The sequence below is a fragment of the Megalops cyprinoides genome, chromosome 2 (genome assembly GCF_013368585.1).
Source record: "Megalops cyprinoides isolate fMegCyp1 chromosome 2, fMegCyp1.pri, whole genome shotgun sequence".
Taxonomy (NCBI): Eukaryota; Metazoa; Chordata; class Actinopteri; order Elopiformes; family Megalopidae; genus Megalops; species Megalops cyprinoides.
Window position 1 is genome coordinate 45241563 of NC_050584.1, and position 21409 is coordinate 45262971.

General features: G+C 41.2%; 2 protein-coding genes across 4 annotated transcripts; one reads left to right on the top strand and one right to left on the bottom strand.

Annotated features, from left to right (window-relative positions):
- The first annotated feature begins 9202 nt into the window (after positions 1-9202).
- On the top strand, positions 9203-21409 carry reep6 (receptor accessory protein 6). 3 transcript variants are annotated; one of them, XM_036521416.1, is made up of 7 exons: positions 9617-9627; positions 9792-9863; positions 15654-15774; positions 18795-18888; positions 19154-19292; positions 19544-19712; positions 21218-21409. In XM_036521416.1, exons 2-7 carry the CDS (start codon positions 9813-9815, stop codon positions 21376-21378), a joined length of 735 nt encoding a protein of 244 aa, XP_036377309.1. In that variant the 5' UTR covers positions 9617-9627; positions 9792-9812; the 3' UTR covers positions 21379-21409. The 3 variants fall into 3 exon arrangements, with proteins under 3 accessions (XP_036377311.1, XP_036377309.1, XP_036377310.1); XM_036521418.1 differs by lacking the exons at positions 9617-9627; positions 9792-9863 and adding an exon at positions 9203-9236 and having other exon boundaries at positions 15676-15774; XM_036521417.1 differs by lacking the exons at positions 9617-9627; positions 9792-9863 and having other exon boundaries at positions 15471-15774.
- zgc:113223 (uncharacterized protein LOC541424 homolog) lies at positions 10450-14482 on the bottom strand. The gene is made up of 8 exons (XM_036521415.1): positions 14341-14482; positions 13733-13790; positions 13258-13382; positions 12943-13017; positions 12673-12768; positions 12355-12483; positions 11513-11674; positions 10450-11068 (listed from the first exon to the last, which is right to left on the bottom strand). Exons 1-8 carry the CDS (start codon positions 14407-14409, stop codon positions 10979-10981), a joined length of 804 nt encoding a protein of 267 aa, XP_036377308.1. The 5' UTR covers positions 14410-14482; the 3' UTR covers positions 10450-10978.

The window sequence follows — 21409 nt, forward strand, 5'->3', positions numbered from 1 at the left end:
ACCTGAAGCAAAGTAATGCTCTTGTGATTAAAAGAAATGCACCCTGGAGGCCTGCATCTTCGTGGAACTGTATTGTGGTTAAAGAGTGCACTCAGAACAGCTTGAGGGTAAATGAGGCAAAAACAAGGTATTGGTAGGTGATGCAAATAAAAATGAGCTTGCATGTGGTGTGAATGTTCAAAATACAGAACAATGCTGATCTATACACACTGAATCAGAGGTTTATAAAGGGGAGTAACTTTCATGGAGACACTTGGAAGACACTGGGCAAGGAAAAAGGACTATAGGGTCATCATCAGGTTAGTGTTCATCATTAGCCATCTGATTAAGAAAATCAGTGCTACAGAAAATGTTGATTTTACGGCAGTAAAATTGCAAAAAATTGAGTAATGATGGGGAATATGAGAGAATACATTTTCACTCAAAGATGTGAAAAAATCTGTCCTCTGAAGAATGTTTTATCGGTTGCTCAGTGCAACGTAACAGAACCTTAATCCCTGTAAAAACGCGACACTTGACAGTCAACGGCCCCCGTGTGTCACACACCTACATAATTACAGGTGAGCCTCAGCTGCACAATGTCACCCCATGGGTCCTCAGTGTGAACCTTGCGTAAAGCTGTAAACAAAGGTTGTCTTGGAGTGCTCGATCTCAAAGGATACACTGACAAAGGGAAAACACGCTCTACTTGCCCCCAAGCCGCAGTGCACAGGAGAAGCTCTTAACTGCATGCTGATCTGCTGAGAGACTGACAAATAGGTAAATGGATTTTGCATTTATTTATCTACACGGAGTACAAAGTTTTGTTCATATTTTTCACAAATTATTCTGTAAGATGCATTCCAGTTGAATGTAATTTTGAAACTAACTTATTGACTGAAGAATAGTATTTATTTATTTTTATATGAGACCTCTATCTGACTTACTGCACCAGAAAGGCGCTAGGGTGAAGAATCATGTAATGAGAGAAGTAGTGTCCCACATCTATTGGAGTAAGAATGACTGCATTAGCCATGAGAGAGGCGCTGGGTCTGGAGCTGCTCAGGGGCCAGTCCACAGAGGGTATGGAGGTCCACTCCAATGTTGTCAGAGTCTTCATTAGTTCAACATTTTCAGGTAAGGGCTTTCCTTTGAAAACAGTTCTCTTGCTTTCTCCTTCTCAGGCTTATAGACTCGAAACCACATGTTAAGTCCACCCTTTGCATTGGCAGCATATTTGTTGCCTCTATAGGCAGGGTCTGTTTTACACTGCAAATCTTTTTATTTGTGAGAAAATCTCAGTCAGCTTCTTCATTTTAGTGTATATTTAGTCAATAAAATGAGAAATAAGGCACTTAGTGTCAGTGTGATGTTGTATATCTAAAACCATCCTCTGTGCTTGTTCCCAGATATGAGCAGCGAGAGAGATGCTTTACTGGAAAAAGCTTATCCAGAACTTCAGGCATTCTGTCAAAATCTAGGCCTTGTCTTTGAGGTGAGTCTACAGAGGACCCTAAAACACAGTCTTCTAACTCAAGACTCTCTTTTTCTCTGTCTCTGTGTGGCAGATAGCATTTAGCCCATGGATATCAAAGCTTGTTACAGTTATTTGCTAAAATTGCAGGTTGTGGACATGAGATGGGGGGTTCGTGATGCAATTGCTGTGGATCACATGACAGCTGAATTATGTCTCCAGGAGATTCAGTCTTGTAAGAGGTTGTCAGTAGGCCCAACTTTCACTGTGAGTGTCCTTTTTCCTTGACTTTCAAGACCAGTTATTTTGTATTGTAATGTAATTATATACAATCTTCCTTCTAGTTTTTCAGAATTAAGAAGAATTGATATATTAGCATATACATTGTGGTGTCTAATCAGTTTTAAAAGTGTAATTTTCACTTTTATGGACATGAATTCCTTCCTTTTTACAACTTGTCATTTCCTATCCCTGCCCTGTCTCCCAGGCTCTGCTGGGAAATCGCTATGGCTACCGGCCCATCCCACGGCTCATCCCAGAAAATGAGTTTGAGTTGCTGCTGTCCAGGCTGGCTAAGGACACTGAGGGCATAGGGCTCCTCAGGCAGTGGTTCTGGAAAGATGAAAATTCTATGCCACCCACATATGTTCTGCAGCCAGTCACCACTCATTTACCCCATTATGATGATGACCGACCTGAGAGTGGTCCGCAGCATGAGAGTGATGTCATTTCCTGGCGCCTCTCAGAAGCCCGGATCTTGCGGCTGCTACGTGCTGCTGCTGTTGAGGCTGAGAAGGATGGGTCTATCAGCGCAGAGCAGAAACACAAGTACTTCAAATCTGGTCAGAGAAGTTAAAATTGAATTTCCTGTTTGTTTTTTAAACTATACCCCTAACCCCCTTGCAAAATGTCCCTCACCTTCTCTGTATTTCTCTCAATCCAGTAACTGAGTCAGAGATTGAGCTGGGTCTGCTGGGAACACAGAAGAGTGACCCCCGTGCTGTCCTCTTTGTGCGGGAGCTGCCTCGTTTACGAAAGACTGACAGCCAGAGGAGCTTCGCCCACTTCATGGACATCACCGCAGACGGTCTGGTAGACAAGGAGGCACAGAACCTCCTCACAAGTCTCAAGTCTCGCATCTACGCCCTCTGTTCCGGCTTTGTCAATCTGCACTGCGTGGAGCTAAGCAAAGCCGGCATTGATCCCAGCTGCAAGGAGCATGTGCAGTACCTGGAGAGCCTGTGTGAGCAGTTTGTGTCCCAGATGAAAGCGAAGATCAGCAGAGCGGCTGCACCTTCAGCGCTGACAGGTGGGACAGGGGGAGATGAGTGGGACTGGCTATGGCAGGAGATCACACATCACATGCTGTTGAGTACGGCCAAATGTGCAGTTTTCTGCGGAAGGGACAGCCTCTTAGGTAAGATCTGTCTCGCCATGTGGGAAACAACCAACAGCTATCATGAGCCTCTGGTTGTGTTTGGGCCCTCGGGGATTGGCAAGACTGCACTGATGTGCAAGCTGGCGCAGGAGATGCGTGGAGTGCTAGGCCCTAAATCAGTGGTGGTGCTGAGGCTGCTGGGAACATCTCCCCTCAGCTCTGAAATTGACTCCGTCCTGAGAAGTATCTGTTTTCAGATATGTGGGGCGTTCGGTCTGTCGCTGCCAACCTCTCAAACCGTCAACACTCACGAGGACCTGGTGAGGTTTTTCCACAGCCTTCTTACCAAAGTGTCGCAGCAGAGGGACTCGCTTCTCATCATCCTAGACTCCTTGGACCAGCTCTCTGAAGCCAATCATGCTCACAAGATGCATTGGCTCCCCAAAGAGATTCCGCCAAATGTCCATCTTGTGGTCTCCACTCTGGACTCTGGGAAGCCTCTCTTGGAGAGCCTGCAGGGGATGATTGTAGCACAGGCGAATTTCTTCGAGGTCGAGCAGCTGACAGCTGATCAGGGCAGACAAATTGTCGACGCCTACATGAACGCGGTGGGACGTCGGCTGACTCCAGATCAGTGTGATGTGGTTTTGCGCAGCTTCCAGCACTGTGGCCACCCCCTCCTGCTCAAGCTCAACCTGGATGCGGCACGGCAGTGGGCGTCTTACACCCTGGTGTCGGAGCTTCAGCTGGGCAGCACCACTCACGAAGCTGTCTCTCTGCTCTTCCAGCGTCTGGAGAAGAAACACGGCCAGCAGCTTATTGGCTCTGCACTGGGATACATCGTCTCATCAAGGTGGGCTGTTTGTTACCATAAAGGTCTGTGCCACACTGTTTAAAATTGATTCTTTTAAAATCAAATCACAACAAATTTTACCAACTGAATGGATTTATTTTATTTAACAATTTGCAACCATTTGTCCATACTATACCTGGTACTTAACCCAGAATTGCCTCAGTAAATCCATGTAACTCATGTAAGTTGCTCTGGAGCATCTACTACATGACAATAATGTAATGAAATATACTAAATCAATTGAGTTGCATTTATTTCTCTTTCTCTATAGCCCGTTAATCACTATCTTGCAGTATACTGCAAGATGCATCTCATAACATTTCATATCATGAATGCGTAAATAACTCCTGTCATGAGTGGTGTGAGATCATACTGGAATTTAGCTTGTAAAGAGAAATTTGATATATTATTACCCAAAGGATCCTCTGTGGGCATCCATCTGCTTTCAATTAGTGCAGTGTTCCTTAGGCCATTGTGGAGTAATGATTCAGCTGACTCTGATTGCTTCCCTCAGGGATGGCCTGTCGGAGGCAGAGTTGCGAGACGTGCTGTCCTTGGACGACGAAGTCCTGGCCGATATCTACCAGTACTGGCTGCCGCCAAACCCCGCCCTCATCCGCCTGCCACCTCTGCTGTGGAGCCGTCTCAGGCACGATTTAGGGGAATACCTGGTAGAGAGGCAGGCCAGTGGCACCAACGTGCTTGGACTCTACCACAGGTTAGAGGTCTTTATGGGTCTACCTGGACCAAAGTTATTGTGAATTGTACTCAACCTGAGCAGGTTTTAGTGTCCAAAATTGTAATTGGTTGATCATACTGTGGTCTGGTGTTAAAATGTGTATGTGCTAAGAGGGTATGCAGGGTATTGTAGTGTGGGAAAGGGGTAAATGTTAAACTTGGGAACAAAGAGCACAGACAAAAGTACCTTTGTAATGTGTGAGAAATTTATGGTAAATCCTGATGGAGAAAAGAAAAAAGTTTGCTCTGTTTAGACTTGTCCAAGACTGGGACATCATTTCATTAATTTCTGGGGCAATGCTGTTTTTATAGTGCTTAAATTATTGTGTTATCATAATTGCACTTTCTCTGTTGCATGTGTATCTGTGTGTGTGTTCCAGGCAGTTTACTGAAATAGTGAAGGAGAGGTACTTGTCTGCAGAAAGAAAGACAAAGTGTCACAGTATCCTTGCTGACTTCTTCCTGGGCTGCTGGAGCCAGGGAAAACTCAAACCAGTGTTTCTGTCCTCACTGAAAACCAAACTGAACGCTGACAGGAAGGTATTCAAGTGCACAATTAACTATCAAGTGCACAATTAATACAATTAACTATCATCCACATGCACTTAAATGATTTCCACTATCATGTCTACATTTGACCTGGTAGACATATGGAGACTTAAAAATCCAAATTTAATTTTAGAGAATGAACCAGGCGTGAACTGACAGTAAATAGATTTGTGGTAGCAAGGTCATCCAAAGCTTTGCAGCTGAATGGTTGGGAATGGACAACTAACTCCCAAAATTTCCCCTACTTTCTGCCCCAGGTGTCGTCTCAGCCCCTATGGTTTGCTCAGGGAGTCGCCAACAGCAGGAAGCTGCGGGAGCTTCCCTACCATCTCATCCATGCAGGCCGCTGGGAGGAACTGCAGCAGGAGGTTATTGGTGAGGTCATAGTTCAAAGACTCCATTCCTTCTTTCTAAGACCTGTCATTAAGTGAAACTCTGCCATCAAATGTCGACTAGTACTAAGACACAGTCTAATATTAATTATAGTAAATGTTGGTCACAAAAATGTAAGCATCTATGGATGTGTTGTTTATCTTGCAGGCAGTACAGACTGGCTGTGTTGTAAGACACTGACCTGTGGAGTGGCCAGTGTTATTGAGGACTTGTCCCTTTGCACTGAAGTCTGTGATTGTCCTCAGATACGGTTGATCAGGGACACGTTTTTACTTCTGAAACCCACACTGGATTTCATAGATGGACAAATGGGTGAGTTAAAAACACTTTTCAAGCTGAACTTACTTCCAGTGTTACCCTTTCCAATCTTGACTTATGGGTGTTACACCTCAGTTTTCCATTGCCCTCCATTAAATTTTGTGTTTTGAATCCTCAAAGATCCATGCCTCCTCTACACTGAGATCTTCTCCCGGCTACACATCTTCGCTGAGATGTACCCTTCTCTGATTGGACGTTTGTGCTCCCAGTGTCAGGACTGGTTCGCTTCCTGTCCCAACCCAGTTCTCGTCCCCAAATGTAGTTTCTTCCAGTCTCCAGGAGGAGCCCTGAAGACAACTCTTACTGGTTTCCAGAAAGGTGGGAATGGAGAGTTTTTGTGTTTTAAGTTTTCGTGGAATGAGTGTGGCTTTTAGGTCCATCACCGGTATTCTACCACTGGAGGTTTCCCTCCCCTTTACTTTCTGTGTATAGCTCATTCTGTGATGGTATAATAGGCACTCCTTTGATGTATTCTTCCTCAGGAATTACAGCAGTGGACCTCTGTTCAGAGAAGGGGATCTTGGTTGTGGGTTCAGAGGATGGGAAGGTGATTGCTTGGAATCTTGATGATTTGGAAGTTGTCCAGACCTTCATAGGACACACAGGTGAGGGGAAGAGTAGAACCAAATGTTTTTTAGAAAGTATCTTGTGATAAACTATTAGTATCAAATATTGGTAGTTAGTTGTTTGTATAGACTAATTATGAATTAAAAATGTCAAGTTTTCAGTTACAAAAGCAACATTCTCTTGAAAGAAAAAAGAAGAAGAAAAGAAATATGCATGCATGTTGACAGAGTGCCTGCTTGATTCTCTTGTGTGCTGTTCTCCCAGTGTGACGCGTGTGCCTGTGTTCTCCACAGCGGGGGTGCAGTGTGTGAAGGCAATCGACAGGGGAGCTCGCTGCCTTTCCTCTGCCTGTGATGGCACCCTGAGACTGTGGAGCTTGCAGAGTGGCAGACAACTGCACTGCATACAGACGGAGAGCTCCCTCAGCGCCCAGTTCCCCTCGCAGATCTGTGTGATTGAAGAGAGGACCGTCATCTACTGCGCAGCGGGAGCCCAGGTCTGACAGCGCCGAGGGTTCACCTCTGTTGAAGCCGCCTGGGCTTCTACGTTTTTATGTCATCTTATTTTCTAATGTGCATGTATGTGATACATATTGTACATATATACAGAATAGCATTATGTCATACTGCCAACAGCTGAACATGACAGAAAGATATTCTGAATATGAAAATTATTGCTTTAAATTTATATGTATTATATATATTATTTTTTTTCTAACAGATAAGGGCATGGCACCTTGAAACAGCAGAGCAACTCTTCCAAATCGCTGGCGTTGAGGGGGTGGTGCCATCCTTGCTTGGGGTTCTGAATGGCGTGGTTGCAACCCTCTCACACCAAGGGCACCTCTGCTTGTACGACTGGTCTACTGGCTTGGAGAAAATGCAGGCCTGTCTGAGTACAGATCAACAAGCCCTGACCCCCACCTGCATGCTGACATTCCAGAGACATGACAAACTGATCATCGGATCCGAGGAGGGATCCCTTCATTTGGTATTGACATTTTCGGCTGCAGCATGTTTGTGTGTTCTGTCCTGTCTCTCTGATAGCGCCAGAACCGCATCACTCTCTCCGCGGTTTGTTTTGTGATCTGTTTGTTTCCGAAGGTTTCGAATCAGGGGAGACAGACGGTCATTCAGCTTCTTGCTTCGGTTACTTTCCTTGCTACGTCCGGTGATGAAAAACTGCTGTGTGCAGGTAGAGCCGAGATCCATTGCTCTGAAATGAGACCACATTAAAATCAGTCATGATACAGTAGTTATCTCCATCTGCCAAATAAGCAGGGTTGACTGACAACAAACAACTAAACAGACAACTTTTATTATGTTTTTGTACCCAGGCTATGAGAATCAAATAGCCGTGTTCCATGTCCAGGTAAACTCGCTGCAGAGGTTCCTCCCTCAGGCTTTCCAGCACGAGGACACTGTGCTGACAGCAGTGGCCCCCGGCCATCGCAGAGTGCTCATCACTGGCACTGAAGACCACACTATATGGGTCAGCACCAAATTGTTGCAGTACTCATCTCAAGGTTTTGGATTTCAAGCACAACTTAATTCAGTATCAAAACAGAAAGTCACTGTTACATTGGGTTAATACTGTAAGTGCTTTCCACGTCACATCTAATCAGTGCCTGCCGTGGCATTTGGAGTGGTCCAAAAATACAGTTAAATTAGCTGTTTATAAAGACGGGTGTAGCAGTCTGTTGGGATCAAGACGATATGGTTTACATAGGTTTTTTTCCACACAGATTTGGTGTTTGTCCACTGGAAATCTCCTGGACTCCTATATGGGTATGGCTGCCCCTGTCACCACCCTAGCAGTGTATGGCAACACTGTTATCTCAGCATCCAGCAGCACTTACTACCTGAAACTGTGGCAGCTGGATTATAACCACAAGCACAGGACCAATAACTGCTTCCCAGCCAGTGGTTCTCTTGTCACCCTCTCACATGGCGGTGACAGGGTGTACTTCCTCAAACATGGAGACAGGAAGGAGGTCGTTATATGGGACTGTTCCACAGGTAAAGTAAATACTAAAATACACAACACAGCTAAATAAGCACACTGAAGGAATCTGATCATTTCAAAGATTTCACCACAGATTTTTCCTCTCATTTTTGCTTTAGGTTTTTGTCTTTTTTCATTGTTTTTTTTCTGTATATGGTAAGTTTTGTACAGGTATAATGATGAGAACATATATGCTGCTTTCATTAAAAAATGTCATTAAAAATAAATTTGTATATTCATTATCTATAACATTTTGAATAGTACATTACTGCTTTCATTGTCAAAATTTATTCTCTACTAGAATGCATTATGTCTTTGACTAATTAACCTAAGTAATTAGCCATTTTGACTTAATTAATTGTATAATTGTTTATATAAATATACTTTCTGGATGGTTAGATTATACCCTGGTTGAGGTCATCTTTAAAACATATTCCTTCAGTTATTAAATACCTTTCATTTCTTTTGAAAATAAATCAGCTCAAGAATGTATCCCAACCATTTTTACATTATTTAAAATTATTTGCATGGTGAAAAGGTGAAAGACAGAATTGCCTTTTCATTATTTATCTGTTTTTTAGGTGGCTTCTCTCACATAACTAGGGATTCACTTTTTGTACCAGGTAAATCCACTGAAGCCATCCCAGTTTCAGCTGAGGTCTGCTGCCTGGAGCTGGCCCAGCACAAGAAGCTGCTGTTCTGTGGGGTGAAAACCGGCACTATCCTGATCTATCCCCTGGCGTTTACACACGAAACCTTGTGTATCCCTCCTCCGGAGACCCTGCCCACAGTCCGCTGCATGGCCATCGACCATGCAGAAGACAGGATTGCTGTGGCTTACGAGGATGGCATTTCTATGTTCGAGATCACCGTGAGGGATCGTTTCCCATGTGTCGAGGGTCCTATTGAAAAACTTTCTCTCTCCCTTCTGCACGCACCCATCTCTGTCATGGGTTTGCTGTCAGATTGCAGATTGTTGAAAGGTACAGAATGTGGGGAGGTAATGATGTACGACTTCAAAAATGCCACATCAGTGTCCCTAGATGGACACCTCACGGAGATTACGTGTGTCACAGTGAGTAACCGAGGCACGCATGCTCTGATTGGCTCCCGGGATTCGGTTCAGAGGTTGTGGAGTTTGTCACCCCTGGAACTAGATTACACAATGGAATACAAGGTAACAGTTGTTAGTCAATGGGGGATTATTTACAGGGGCTTGATGATGTTATGTCCTCCTGTTCCATCTTTTCCCCATCTTCATTATACAGGGATTTTTCTTTGAAGGGGTTCTTTGTGCAGCGTTCTCAGAAAATGACCGATTTGTCTACACTGGTTCCCAGGACAGAACCATCAAAGTCTGGGATGTTACCACTGGTAATTGCTTTCATTTTATTCTTAGATAAAGAGATTTTTAATGTTCACATTTTTTCTGTATTTCTCATGAGATATACATACTCACATCTCTTGACTCCAAACACTATTATGAAATGTTTTAAAAATTTAAAACTGAACAATTTCTTTGTGGCTGTCATTTACAGGATGTTTACTTGCTGTCCAGTATGTCTACGCCTCTGTCACTAAAATTTTACCCTTCAAGGATGGGTTTGTGGCAGTCTCTCAGCTGGGTCATGTGATCAAGGAAATGTTCCGTTGTCCAGATCGTATCAGTCCAGAATACAACCCACTCCAAAATATTCGGGCCCAGTACAAAGTCACTTCCAGAATGATGGCACACAAAATACTTGTGCCACCCTCTGCAACCAAGGAACCAGTAAAGGGCAAGTCTGTTCATCTCCCTCCTTGTAAGATGAGGTCCTCACATACTTGCCTCCTTTTGTGACAGTAAGTGACTTAAGCATTCTTTATGGACAGTCTCAGCTGTGAATTGTACCTCAAGAAGCCTGCTTCACAAAGCCCCACAAAGTCTGAGGAAAATCAAAGTTTGGGAAATTTGGGATTTAGCAGATGCGACATGAAATAGCTGTTTGTGCATTTCAGTTGTACTGTGTTGTGTATGAATTTTTACTCTTAGTTAATATCAGTTAAGGTGCCTATACATGTAGGGTCCAAGGTAAATTCACAAATCACTTTTAGTATACATGTTATTGTCTGTATACATACACACTTTTATTGTGTTTAGTGTTTCCTTTTGTTGCACAGAATAGAGGGACTGTCTGAAGTGATTAAATTCTTTTATTAAATATTTTGAACTTTACGTAGAATAAAAAGTGAATTCCTGCCAGCAGCTCAAATAAAAAGATTGTTCAAAAAAAATCAGAATCAGCAAGAAATCATCTCAAATTTAAAAAAATATCACAGCTTTCAGTAACATATATTTCCAACACTAAATGAATTACACACACAGACCCATGTAGGCAACAGCTACTTTAAAGTTAAACTGGCCAGTTCCAGTCCCCCAGAAACCCCAGGGCCTCAGCTGTTTACAGAACAACATGAATTGTACAAAGATGAGGAGAAACCCTGGCAACCACAAGGACAGGGACTGGCTGTGCCTGCTTCTGGCTTTAATTCACAGTAAATGGATACCAAGGTCTCTTTCTCTGCATGATTTACACTGTAATACTGGCATGTTGTTGCAGATCATACTGTAAAGCATGTCCCAATGAACTCGATGGAAACAATTATTTTCAAGCCCCAGAGATTTTCATTGACGTCCCACAGACATGCACTGGGAGCATCGCTAGGTAGCGCACCCTCCTGTACGTCAGCGAGCCCTTCCTCTGCTGTTTACCTTCTTCTTCGGCTTGCCTCTGATGCGAGAGATCTGGGCAGCAGCTAAGCAGATCATGAATATCTGAGAGAAGGGGAGGAAACTGAGTAAGATTTAAGTGTAAAAACCCACAGCTGACATCCAGAAAGCTATAATGTTGACATTTTCCCCACATCGTCTTTCTTTGTTGCACTGTACTTTTGCTGGCTGTTATTTGTATGACTGTTTGCCTTTACTTTCCACTGGTCCTGCACCCAAAAATGACTATACAATGCTATTTTTCATATTGACAGTGAATTTGCATAGCACATTGCAATGTTTTTCTTTGAATGTGCTTCAATTACAAATTATATGGCTTAATAATTTTTAATTTACATTTCCTGCTATTGTGTCTTTATCATGTTGTGAACACAACACAATGAAGCACTTTTAAAATGAGTGGATATATACATTGGTCAGTCTAAAATAAAAAAATAAATAAAAAAATAAAAAAACAAACTAACTTCACACTTTGAAAACACATCTGACCTCAAGACCGAGCAGCCCAACTGTCATTCCACCCACGAGGATTAGGTTTTGTTTCCCCCATCTCACAATTTTGTCCAGGCAGCCAGTGGTGTGGATGCTCTCCTTTGCAATGCGTTCCTCCAGGGTCTGAGTTTCATAGCCACACATGGTGTTCAGAACTGACTGAGAAGCACACAGCACACCAGCCGGAGTGAACTTTGTGGGACATGACTCCTCAGCATGTTTCGGCATAAGCATCTGGGTCAATCAGCTACAAGCTTTTTTCTGTCTTTAGGTTTGGGTCAGGGGTTTCTGCCTGAAGTAATTTACACAGAAATATAGTTATTCTAATGATAATTATTCAATTCTTTCTAATTTGATGACGGTGGAGATTTATTTATAGTTATTAATTGTTCCTTTGCATTTACGGAGATGTTTGTTTTTAGAATATTCCTGAAATGTATTCCAAGTCAATGAATATCCACGGCAGGAGCAAAAGGGGAAAGTTGGCTGATGAAATGTTTCTTAAAAAAATCTCTTCCATTAAAAGATTACAGCCATTTCAGTACAAAATGAATCTGTTTTTATTCCAAAAACATGTTTTGCTGTGGATATAACCCAGAATAGCCAGAAATGAATACTAGAGATCTCAGGGAATATGAAGTCCTAAAAAACATGTCTCTTTGTCTACACTAACCATAGTCCTGTAATGGATCTTAAAAACATTAGCTATTTTTGTTCACATAACAGAATTCAGTTAATGTGTGTGTGTGTGTGTTTTTTTTGTTAAACACTCGAACCTGATGATAATGAATAATGAGATTAAATGAGTGTATTTTTAACTGGCATGGTTGTGACCTGACCTCATTTTTCCATCGTATGCAGCAGGAGAAGGGTACCCCACAGCCCTCCAGGCTGGGGTTGGTCTCAGAACACTTGAAGTACACATTACCAGACCAGTCCTTGTATGTGTGAACTCCACAGCACTGGAACTATAGTGGGAGAAAAAACATCAAGACTATTCATCAGTAACAAACACAAATACACCCATAAAAACAGGTTTAAACAGTCATAGTTGATATTATTCACTCCACATACTGCTCACATTATCTTTTTACTCCTTATACTTATTTCAGATTTAATTTTTCAAAACTGAGTTTTCTGAAAGTGAGTAAATTTACTTTTTTCTGTACAAAGTCGATGAGATTTTCCAGGTCCAAGTCCTCACGGTAGCGTGCAATTCCTTTTGCCATCAGCTGCTCTGTCCTCTCCAGAACCTGACAAACCAACACTACAGCAGTAATTACACTACTCCCATAATGTCAACAACATCAAAAACAGCATAAGGTTAAAACAACAAATGATTTCTCATCGTGTTTTCCTTTGTCAACCTTACATTTTAATAGTGTCTTATGAAATCTTTTCAATTTATTAAACGGGCATGTTGTTACCAAGTCAGAGAAAAGGAACCCAAGCACAGCAGCTGCAATCTGCATGAGTAGAATTGCCACCAAAATTCCTAAAAACTGAGGATAAGGAGCAGTGTGAGTGAATTGTACATTGGTATCGTCACTACTATTATTTTTGATACTGCAATCAAAAACTATGAGTAGTACATAAAATGGAATAGTTTTTGTTTATGTCCTTTATTTCTAAATTAAACATTTTCTGATCTTAAATGAAACCAAAGGCTGTTAGACAATTTTGACGTTATGCCCAATATTCTGCATTATTTGCTCACCCAGGGGTCAGAGTACCACACTCACCAGTTTTAACAATGGGACTCCATTGCGCAGTGCTCCGAAACAACCAAAGAAGGTAATGATGAACATTAAGGAGCCAGTGCAAATGAGCAGCAGGGCTGGGTCAGCCGTCAGGGAGTCCACTACATCTGGTACACACACATGCACAGCAGACTCAGTTCTGTCATATTCCTGCTGAGAAGCAACACCTCTCATATTTCAGAGAGCAGCTCTCAGTCTGACATTTCCAATGTTTCTTTCCTCTGCAATCTTCCAGAGCCATTTTGTATGCTACTCTTTGGCAGGTGTTACACTGTAAAATGCTTACAAGCACTGTAAGGCATGTTATCTATCTGTAGCATTCTACAGCATAGCATTCAGTTGTTTTCCAAAACTTTTGTGGAAAAAAATGCTCATGAAAAACTGAAAACAGCGTTTTCTGTAATATACATACATACATACATTATCAATTTTGTTGAAGGAAAATATAGTCTCCTACCTCCCTCCTTGGCAATCTTGGCATATACACCAACTGCAATTAGCACAGCGCTGGCAACCTGAGTCAAGAGTGGTGTTGTTACCTTAAAATCATGCTAATTAATTTAATTATGCCTAATTAATTAAATTAAACTACCGGAAAAGTAAGACAAGTGACACATTTATATTTGTTTCCCATACTGTTACAGTGCAATTTACAGGTGTATGGGGGATATTGCTTTTATTTGCTCCTACTTGTCTTTACTGTTATGACTCCAAAGTTAACTATACTAGTATCATAATGTGACTTTGTTGCAGAATATGACAGATAACATACAATTTGCTATTAAAAAATCATTTTATAGAATGCTTGATCCTGGTGTCTCAGAATCATCTTATGCCTCTAAAATCCTATAGCCTTAATAAGGGCATTGTGAACTAATACAAACTGATGGCATCCCGGGAAACAAAGAAAGACAGTTATAGGACAGTTGTAGGCCTACATATTCATTTTACGACATCATTCTCAACTTACCATGGGTGGACATGTGGTTTCTGGGGACCCTTCGCTGATAACACCCCTAGCCCTTAATCGTACACTACACAGAACATGTGCATATCAGGACTTACCCAGAATAAGTAGCAGCAGACGAACAAAGTATATTTGATAGCCTTGTAAGCTTTCATTCTTTCAACCATATGAACAAAATTTGGGGTGTGGTGTTCTGCAGTTGCGAGACATTACAACGAAACTCCGTTCGATTTCTTTCCCCACTCCTGACTACCGCAGTCTCCGACATGTGCAAGCTTGTCCGCGGGGGGGCATAGTGTGCATTCTTTTCTACTAGAGGAAATACCTGCTCGAGGGTTGCTTCACTGCATCCGTCAGCACTCGCGCTTGACAGGATATCCTTTGCGCTTGCGTTCTAGAGGTCTTGATTAAATCAGGTAGGCCTATACAGTGTCACCTAGTGACCATATAATGTTACGATCTAAAGTTCAGAGCTTTTATGAAAAGTATGATTAATGAAAAAGATGTATTCCGCTGCATAGACCTATTTGAAAAACTTGTTTATATGCAGACAGTAGGACTGATCCGCCTTAAAACAGATGCTATAATTTAATTCTACATTCTAAAATATGCATCAACATTTTCGGACATGATTAACGGAACATGATTAACGGATTAACGGAACATTCTATTCTATTGTTTAGATTATGTTATTTTTGTGAACCACAGCGCCACTGGCGTAAATATCGACGGTGCAACCGGTGCAGCTCACCGGGGCCCAGAAGCTATTAGGGGCCCATGTAGGAAGCCGATTTTTTGCTGCTTTACTAATGTAGGTGGGCCCTTTCGCGCATTGACCGTTTCACGCCGTCTTCAAAGTAACCATTCAACAATATCACTAAAATTACTTGTAATTGTGATAGCTATATATACCACCTCCCCACCTTGTGTTTAACACTTACGGTTTTGAGTCATAGCCTATTTTTATGTATTTTTATTTTTCCTTATTGAAATGTTCCCAAACTTGGGAGGCTAGGGGGGTAAGAAAAAAAAATTGCACCGGGGCCAATCGCAATTATGTTACGCCACAGCACAGCGCTACATATAGGATGATGTTGTGAGAAATTATTTACCTGAAATACTTATTGTCGCTTGACATCCCATTGGTCCATATTATCCGCCAGTCATGCTTTTCTTTTCCTCCCCCTACTGCGAAGTGACGTACCGAGAGTCTAGCCTGTAAAGCGGATTGAAGGTCAGAAAGCCTTAGGCTGGTCTGTCAGCGAAATTAAAAGGTTTTCAGTATCAGAAACAATATACTTCCATGAGGCGTGTTGATGCCGTTCTTCACATTTAATTTGTTTCAGTTGTGCTAATTAATCAGTGGGGCTAAGTTCACAGCAATAAGAAACAACCCTCTTACCTACACTCAACAATGTTTGGTAAACTTAAAGAGCGAGTGGAGAAATTTCTGAATGAGAAGAATTTTGTAACCGATTGTCTTGGAAAGATCGAGGCGAAAACTGGGATTAAAAAGAAATACCTCGCAGCAGGTATGTATTCTCTGTTTTCAGCGGTTCAGTATCTGCATTTTAAATTTCGACCATTCATTTGTTTACATACTTCTTGTTTCCTGTACTGAATTGTAATTTATTGGTCGTGTAGCCTACTGCTTAATATTTTAGATATTAGACCTCTCAGCAAAGAAGGTCTGTACTTGTGTTCAGTGAAGGTATACTTAGAAAATGTTTTTTTTATATATATAAATTTTATTTTTATAAATATGTTTCATGATCATGTATCAGAATATCATTGTGCTCTCAGTCTGGCATTTGGCTCTTTAGCGATGTGAGAGAACTGTTTTCATGCATTGTGACAGAATATCATGTTGTTTGTCGCAATTGTGCCTTCAGTGACACCTGTTGCTTGAACAGGAGGCATTCATAATATCCGAAACAACGTAGCGGAGAGATAGTTGGTAGACAACCTAATCAGGTTACTTGCACGAATGCTCACTTATTGTCGTGTTGTCTCGAGGATCATGTCTTGCGTCGTACAAGAAAACTTTTGTATGATTAGCCGCCTTTGGGAAATCCAGTCGAAGGGCTAAATCAACTTGAATTGTATTACAAAATGTAGTTTAATCACAATGCGATGCAATTGTAAACCGCTTTAACCTCTCATTATAGGCATGCTAGCGGGACTCGGCCACCTGCTTTTGATAGTCACGTGGTAACTTGAGTTGCACGGTTAGTTGTGACAAGGAGAACACGTTAGCCTTTGTATCGTAATTGACTGTATTAAGTCATTATATTTTTCTTGTACAGTTATAATAAGCGAATTTTAGTGTTGTGCTTTAGCGATGTTGAGTTTAACAGTAACAGGAAATAACCCCTATAGCTACAAAATACCACGGAAGACTTTGGGACTGTCTTTGACACTGCAGTACCAATTTTCATATAATGTTGCTCACGTTCACTACTGTGCATGGACACTTTAAAATGGTGGCACAACCTGACACGGATAAGCACGGCTTGCTTGATTTCTGTCTGTCCTCAGGCACACTTATTGATTCCAATTAATCTCATGCCATGACTAGCACTCTCGTGAGTCATTGGATATAATAATGAATATGGAGTGAGTCACAGTCATATACCGGATGATGGTAGTCGGAAGGACAGGAGCGCATTCATGAAAATGGCTGATGTATATTACAATGTAGAATATGTTCCAGGCAGCACCACCATCATGCACAGTAGCCTGTCCTCAGCTGTGGGCTCAACAGCTGACGATACAGTCAGAGGTGCCTGGTACCTAGTGCCTCCCATTGATTTTCATTGCAATACTAGTGTTCAAGTAGGTCTTGGTCACTGTAGTCATAATTTGTGTTAGGAAGCAACCCAAACACAAAATACATCATTATACATATATAGCACTATATTTGTTTAATTTATATGGCTATAACTAAGAGTCTGTAGTTTAGAGATAAGATAATTTTCCTGTCAAATAATTGAACTTTCCTCAATTTGGATATATTTTGATATATTTTATAACTCTGAATAATCCACTTTCACCTTTAACCCAGATATTCATACTGAGGGACTATGGATTTTGTGCTCCACTCAGATATGCTACAATGAAGTTTTATGTTGTTTTCTTTAATGCCCCAGTGAAGGAGTACAGATTCCTCTTAAAGCTGCTTTTAAAGTTTCATTATGCCATTATACATGTAAATATCATCTGATTTTTGGCAGTGGACATTTGACAACTTAGTAATTTATCACAAATGTGAAATACCTTGTGTAAATATATTACAATAATTTTTTATTACCGTGGCGCTTAAAACAGACTATCATTCATACTCTTGAAAAATGAATATGGTGGTAAGTGTCCATGGGATGAACATGAAACACATTCTTTACATTGCAAACGATCTATAAAGTTACAAACAGAAGCAAATCTTAGCTTTGTATGTTGGCAAGCATGAAAATAGTAAAAAAAAAATCTATGTTCATATACACCTAGTTCATAGTCATGTGGGACGGCAGTGTAGCATAGTGGTTAAGGAGCAGGACTTGTAGGGTCGAAAGGTTGCCGGTTCGATCCCCGCTGGGACACTGCTGCTGTGCCCTTGGGCAAGGTACTTAATCCACAATTTCCTCAGTAAATATCCAGCTGTATAAATGGATAACATTGTAAAGAACTGTAACCTATGTAAGTTGCTTTGGATAAAAGCGTCTGCTAAATGAATAAATGTAAATGTTTCCAGAGGAAATCCCACTGGCAAGTACAGTGCTAGTAACACTTCCAAGTAAATAATGGTATTGATCATAATTAGGACTCTTTGCCTTCCACTGCAGTTATAATGGTACTTTTCTATTTTATGGCATCAGGTAAAACTGCTTGATGTGTATTTAAGTTCTTGTAAGTATTTAATGGGTATTGATGGGAATAGTCTCACAGTTAGGATGCAATTAGCTTCTATATCTAAGAGGTAGTTGAGTATTGTTATAGCATACCACCATACTTTAATATCTATTTATTATTATGAGCCTGTTTTTAACTCTGTGTGAGGAACCCCTGCAAGTTTAAATACTGCCTTGGGTTGAATTAAGACTTCAAATATTTTTCAGTAAAAATGCATTTCAGTAAAATATAATGCATACTTGTAAATAATTACTACCAACTGTGTGGATAAATTGGCTTGATTCACTGTCTGGATTCTTCATCTTATTTGTTCAGAAGGTAGACTACACAAACCTTAATATGGGTGTATAATCAGAGATTTTCCAACTATTATGTAATTTTCCCAAGATTACAGGATATTTGCAGCTGGGCAGAGTCCATCTGAAACAGCCATTGTCTCAAAGACTATCTTACTGTTTTATTTGCATAGTCTGATCCTTCTAACCATACTCGTGCTTTAGGGCTAGTATGCTTTACATTCCCTGAGTGTGCACAATTTGCTTGTGGTTATTTTAATTTATGTGGTGTAGCCAGATCTGTTGTCCCTTAATTTGCATGCTCATAGCGGCATTGAATTGCTCATTGTGTTTCCCATATCTATGTACAGGTGCAGTGACCGTTACAGGACTGTATTTAGTCTTTGGATATGGTGCTTCCCTGCTCTGCAACTTGATTGGTTTTGTGTATCCAGCATATTACTCGTAAGTATATATATATGTTTTCTGAGTTTACTTCAAATGTGGAATAGATATTAACACTGTGATTGGTGTTCTTCATAGTATCTCTGCTTGAATTGCTTTTTAAACACATTAATTGTAAAACTGAAAAGAACTGTTTTTTGTGTTTCATGTTAAATCTCATGTAGATACAGGTTGAACTGTTATAGCTTTATTGCATTTGGAAGCTAGGAATCCTCTTTACATGTGTGACTGTGATGTTATTTTAATGGTTCTGTCCTGCACAAAGCATAAAAGCCATTGAGAGTGCCAACAAGGATGACGATACCAAGTGGTTGACATACTGGGTTGTGTACGGAGTCTTCAGCTTGGGTGAATTCTTCTCTGACATCTTTCTGTACTGGTTCCCCTTCTACTATGTAGGCAAGGTATGATGGAGTGTGGTTTGAGTCTGTCTTTCCAAACCCTACTTTGTTTTGTCTTTCTAGTTTTGACAATGTATTCCTGCATATCCAAGCCTCTCCACTTTGGCAGATGGTATACCTGCAATCCCAGTAATCATATTAATTAATGAGATGCAATTATCTGGATGGCTCTGAGGAATGCTGTAATGCTACTGTGCAGTAAACAGAATCATGGTTTCCAGTGATTCTTTTCTGTACATTTCTCTCTTGCTCAGTGCCTTTTCCTGCTGTGGTGTATGGCACCCATCAGCTGGAACGGCTCACAAGTGTTATACTTGCGTGTGGTGCGGCCTTTCTTCCTCAAACATGAGGCAGCAGTGGACAGCGTGGTCAACGACTTGAGCGGGAAAGCCATGAGTGCAGCAGAGAATGTGACAAGAGAAGGTAATACGACCCAACGGGGGTAAAGTGCATATGCAAATATTTAGGTGTAGTGTGAGTCATTGAACGTCTTAATTTGCACAGTAAACGCATTCAGAAGCTTTGAAATTTGGTTTGACATTCTGACTACCATGACTGAAGTCAACTCGATGTCTTGCATATTTCTTCATGAATATTTGTCTCGATTTGCTTGTGTAGGTGAATCAGGGTTAGGGTTAGTCTCACAGCAGAATACAAATAAGAATGTAGAAAATGTTTTTTTTTTTCAATACACCTGGTCATAGAGATGCTGTGAAAATAGAGCTTGGTGTTGTTATAAACCTTGAATATTTGAACAGATGCTATAGATTCATAGATGATATTCATACCTTTTGTTCAAATATATGTGGTGGTGTGAGAGGGGGATCTTTTTCAGCAGACTTCGTCATGGAGGGCAGCGGTGACCGTAGAGAATCAGGCCTGCTATGTATGATGCAAGGTTAATAGGCTGCGTGGATGGGTGCCATAGTGGTGTTACAAGGAAAGCGGTCAGTATGTGGAAGTGGCGCAGTGAAATAAATCCTCAGAAAGTGACAATCCACTCCACTTCATCCAACAAAGTGTATAGATATGTATATAAACCTCCATGATTCACATTTATCAGCAACATAACCACAGTGCTTTTTCAGAGTATGATGTACATTGATAGGTAGTCCTTAAATGAGATGATTTGTTCATTTCCCATACACCTCAAGGATGTTATGATGTTTGTCACCAAAAAGCCTTTGTAGAATCAACAGTAAATGTTAGTAGGGGCATTATTTTTTCTTCCCACAAATTAGGTCTGATGCTTTGCTTGGTTGTGTGACAGAAGCACAAGAAGTACAAAAAAACAAAACCTTTCTTAATATCTTTCTGACAGAACAGTAAGGTTTAAGTAAAGTCTGGAAGCAGAGCAATCTTGTGCTTTATCCAAGTATTGGCACACCACAGTGAAAATCCTATTACAGTATTTAGGGTAACACTGTTGCAAGTTTTAACACTTTAAGTGGGTAAAATAATGATGCACATTTCAATAAAAAGTTAATTGTGTTGAGTGTATGCAACCACAGGTCACATAACTATTGGATTTGAAAAGCATCTGCAGTACATTCTGTTTTGCTGAAGGGATTAATGTTTCATGGTGAGGTCACAGACAGCTTATGCCAGGTAGGCAGAAGGAAGGCAAGAACCAGGTCAGGTGTGATATAAATAGAGCCTCTTGCAGTTGAGCAGGCAGAGACAGTGGGAAACTGCTTTAAAAGTACAGGAAACACATCAACATAATTTCCAGTTTACCTTGGAGTATGGTGACTTACACCATGGTCAGCTGCCTGCTCTACCCTTGTTTGGCTGATCCTTCTGTTCTTCTCTTTACAGTTTCTCTCACTCTTCTCTTCACCTCTACCTATTCATGCAATGCAGTGTGTGGAGGTGGGGCTGTTTGATTGCATCTGCTGGTCTTTTCTACTCTCTTTTTCTGGCTGCAGTGCTACAAACACTGGTGAAAAACAAGAGAATTCTTCCTACGGAGGCAGCTACCAAAGGGCTGCCCAGCACGTCTGTATGTAAACTAACCCTTAGCCCCCTTCTGCTTCCTCTGCACACTCACCGCTTTTTTCTGTGTTGCAATTCCAAAAGCTTGCTTTGAGCCTCCTTAGGTATTGGACACTGTTTGTCAT

Bases quoted from the DNA above. Each gene is read 5' to 3' on its own strand.
- zgc:113223 (XM_036521415.1), bottom strand. From the start codon at position 14,409: ATGGTTGAAAGAATGAAAGCTTACAAGGCTATCAAATATACTTTGTTC. The intron at 13,383-13,732 runs GTAGGAGACTAT...TGTGTGTACCAG, and splicing joins CAAGATTGCCAAGGAGGGAG to ATGTAGTGGACTCCCTGACG. The intron at 12,484-12,672 runs GTAAATTTACTC...CTCCCACTATAG, and splicing joins TCGACTTTGTACAGAAAAAA to TTCCAGTGCTGTGGAGTTCA.
- reep6 (XM_036521416.1), top strand. From the start codon at position 9,813: ATGTCTACGCCTCTGTCACTAAAATTTTACCCTTCAAGGATGGGTTTG. The intron at 15,775-18,794 runs GTATGTATTCTC...ATCTATGTACAG, and splicing joins AAAGAAATACCTCGCAGCAG to GTGCAGTGACCGTTACAGGA. The intron at 19,293-19,543 runs GTATGATGGAGT...TCTCTTGCTCAG, and splicing joins CCTTCTACTATGTAGGCAAG to TGCCTTTTCCTGCTGTGGTG.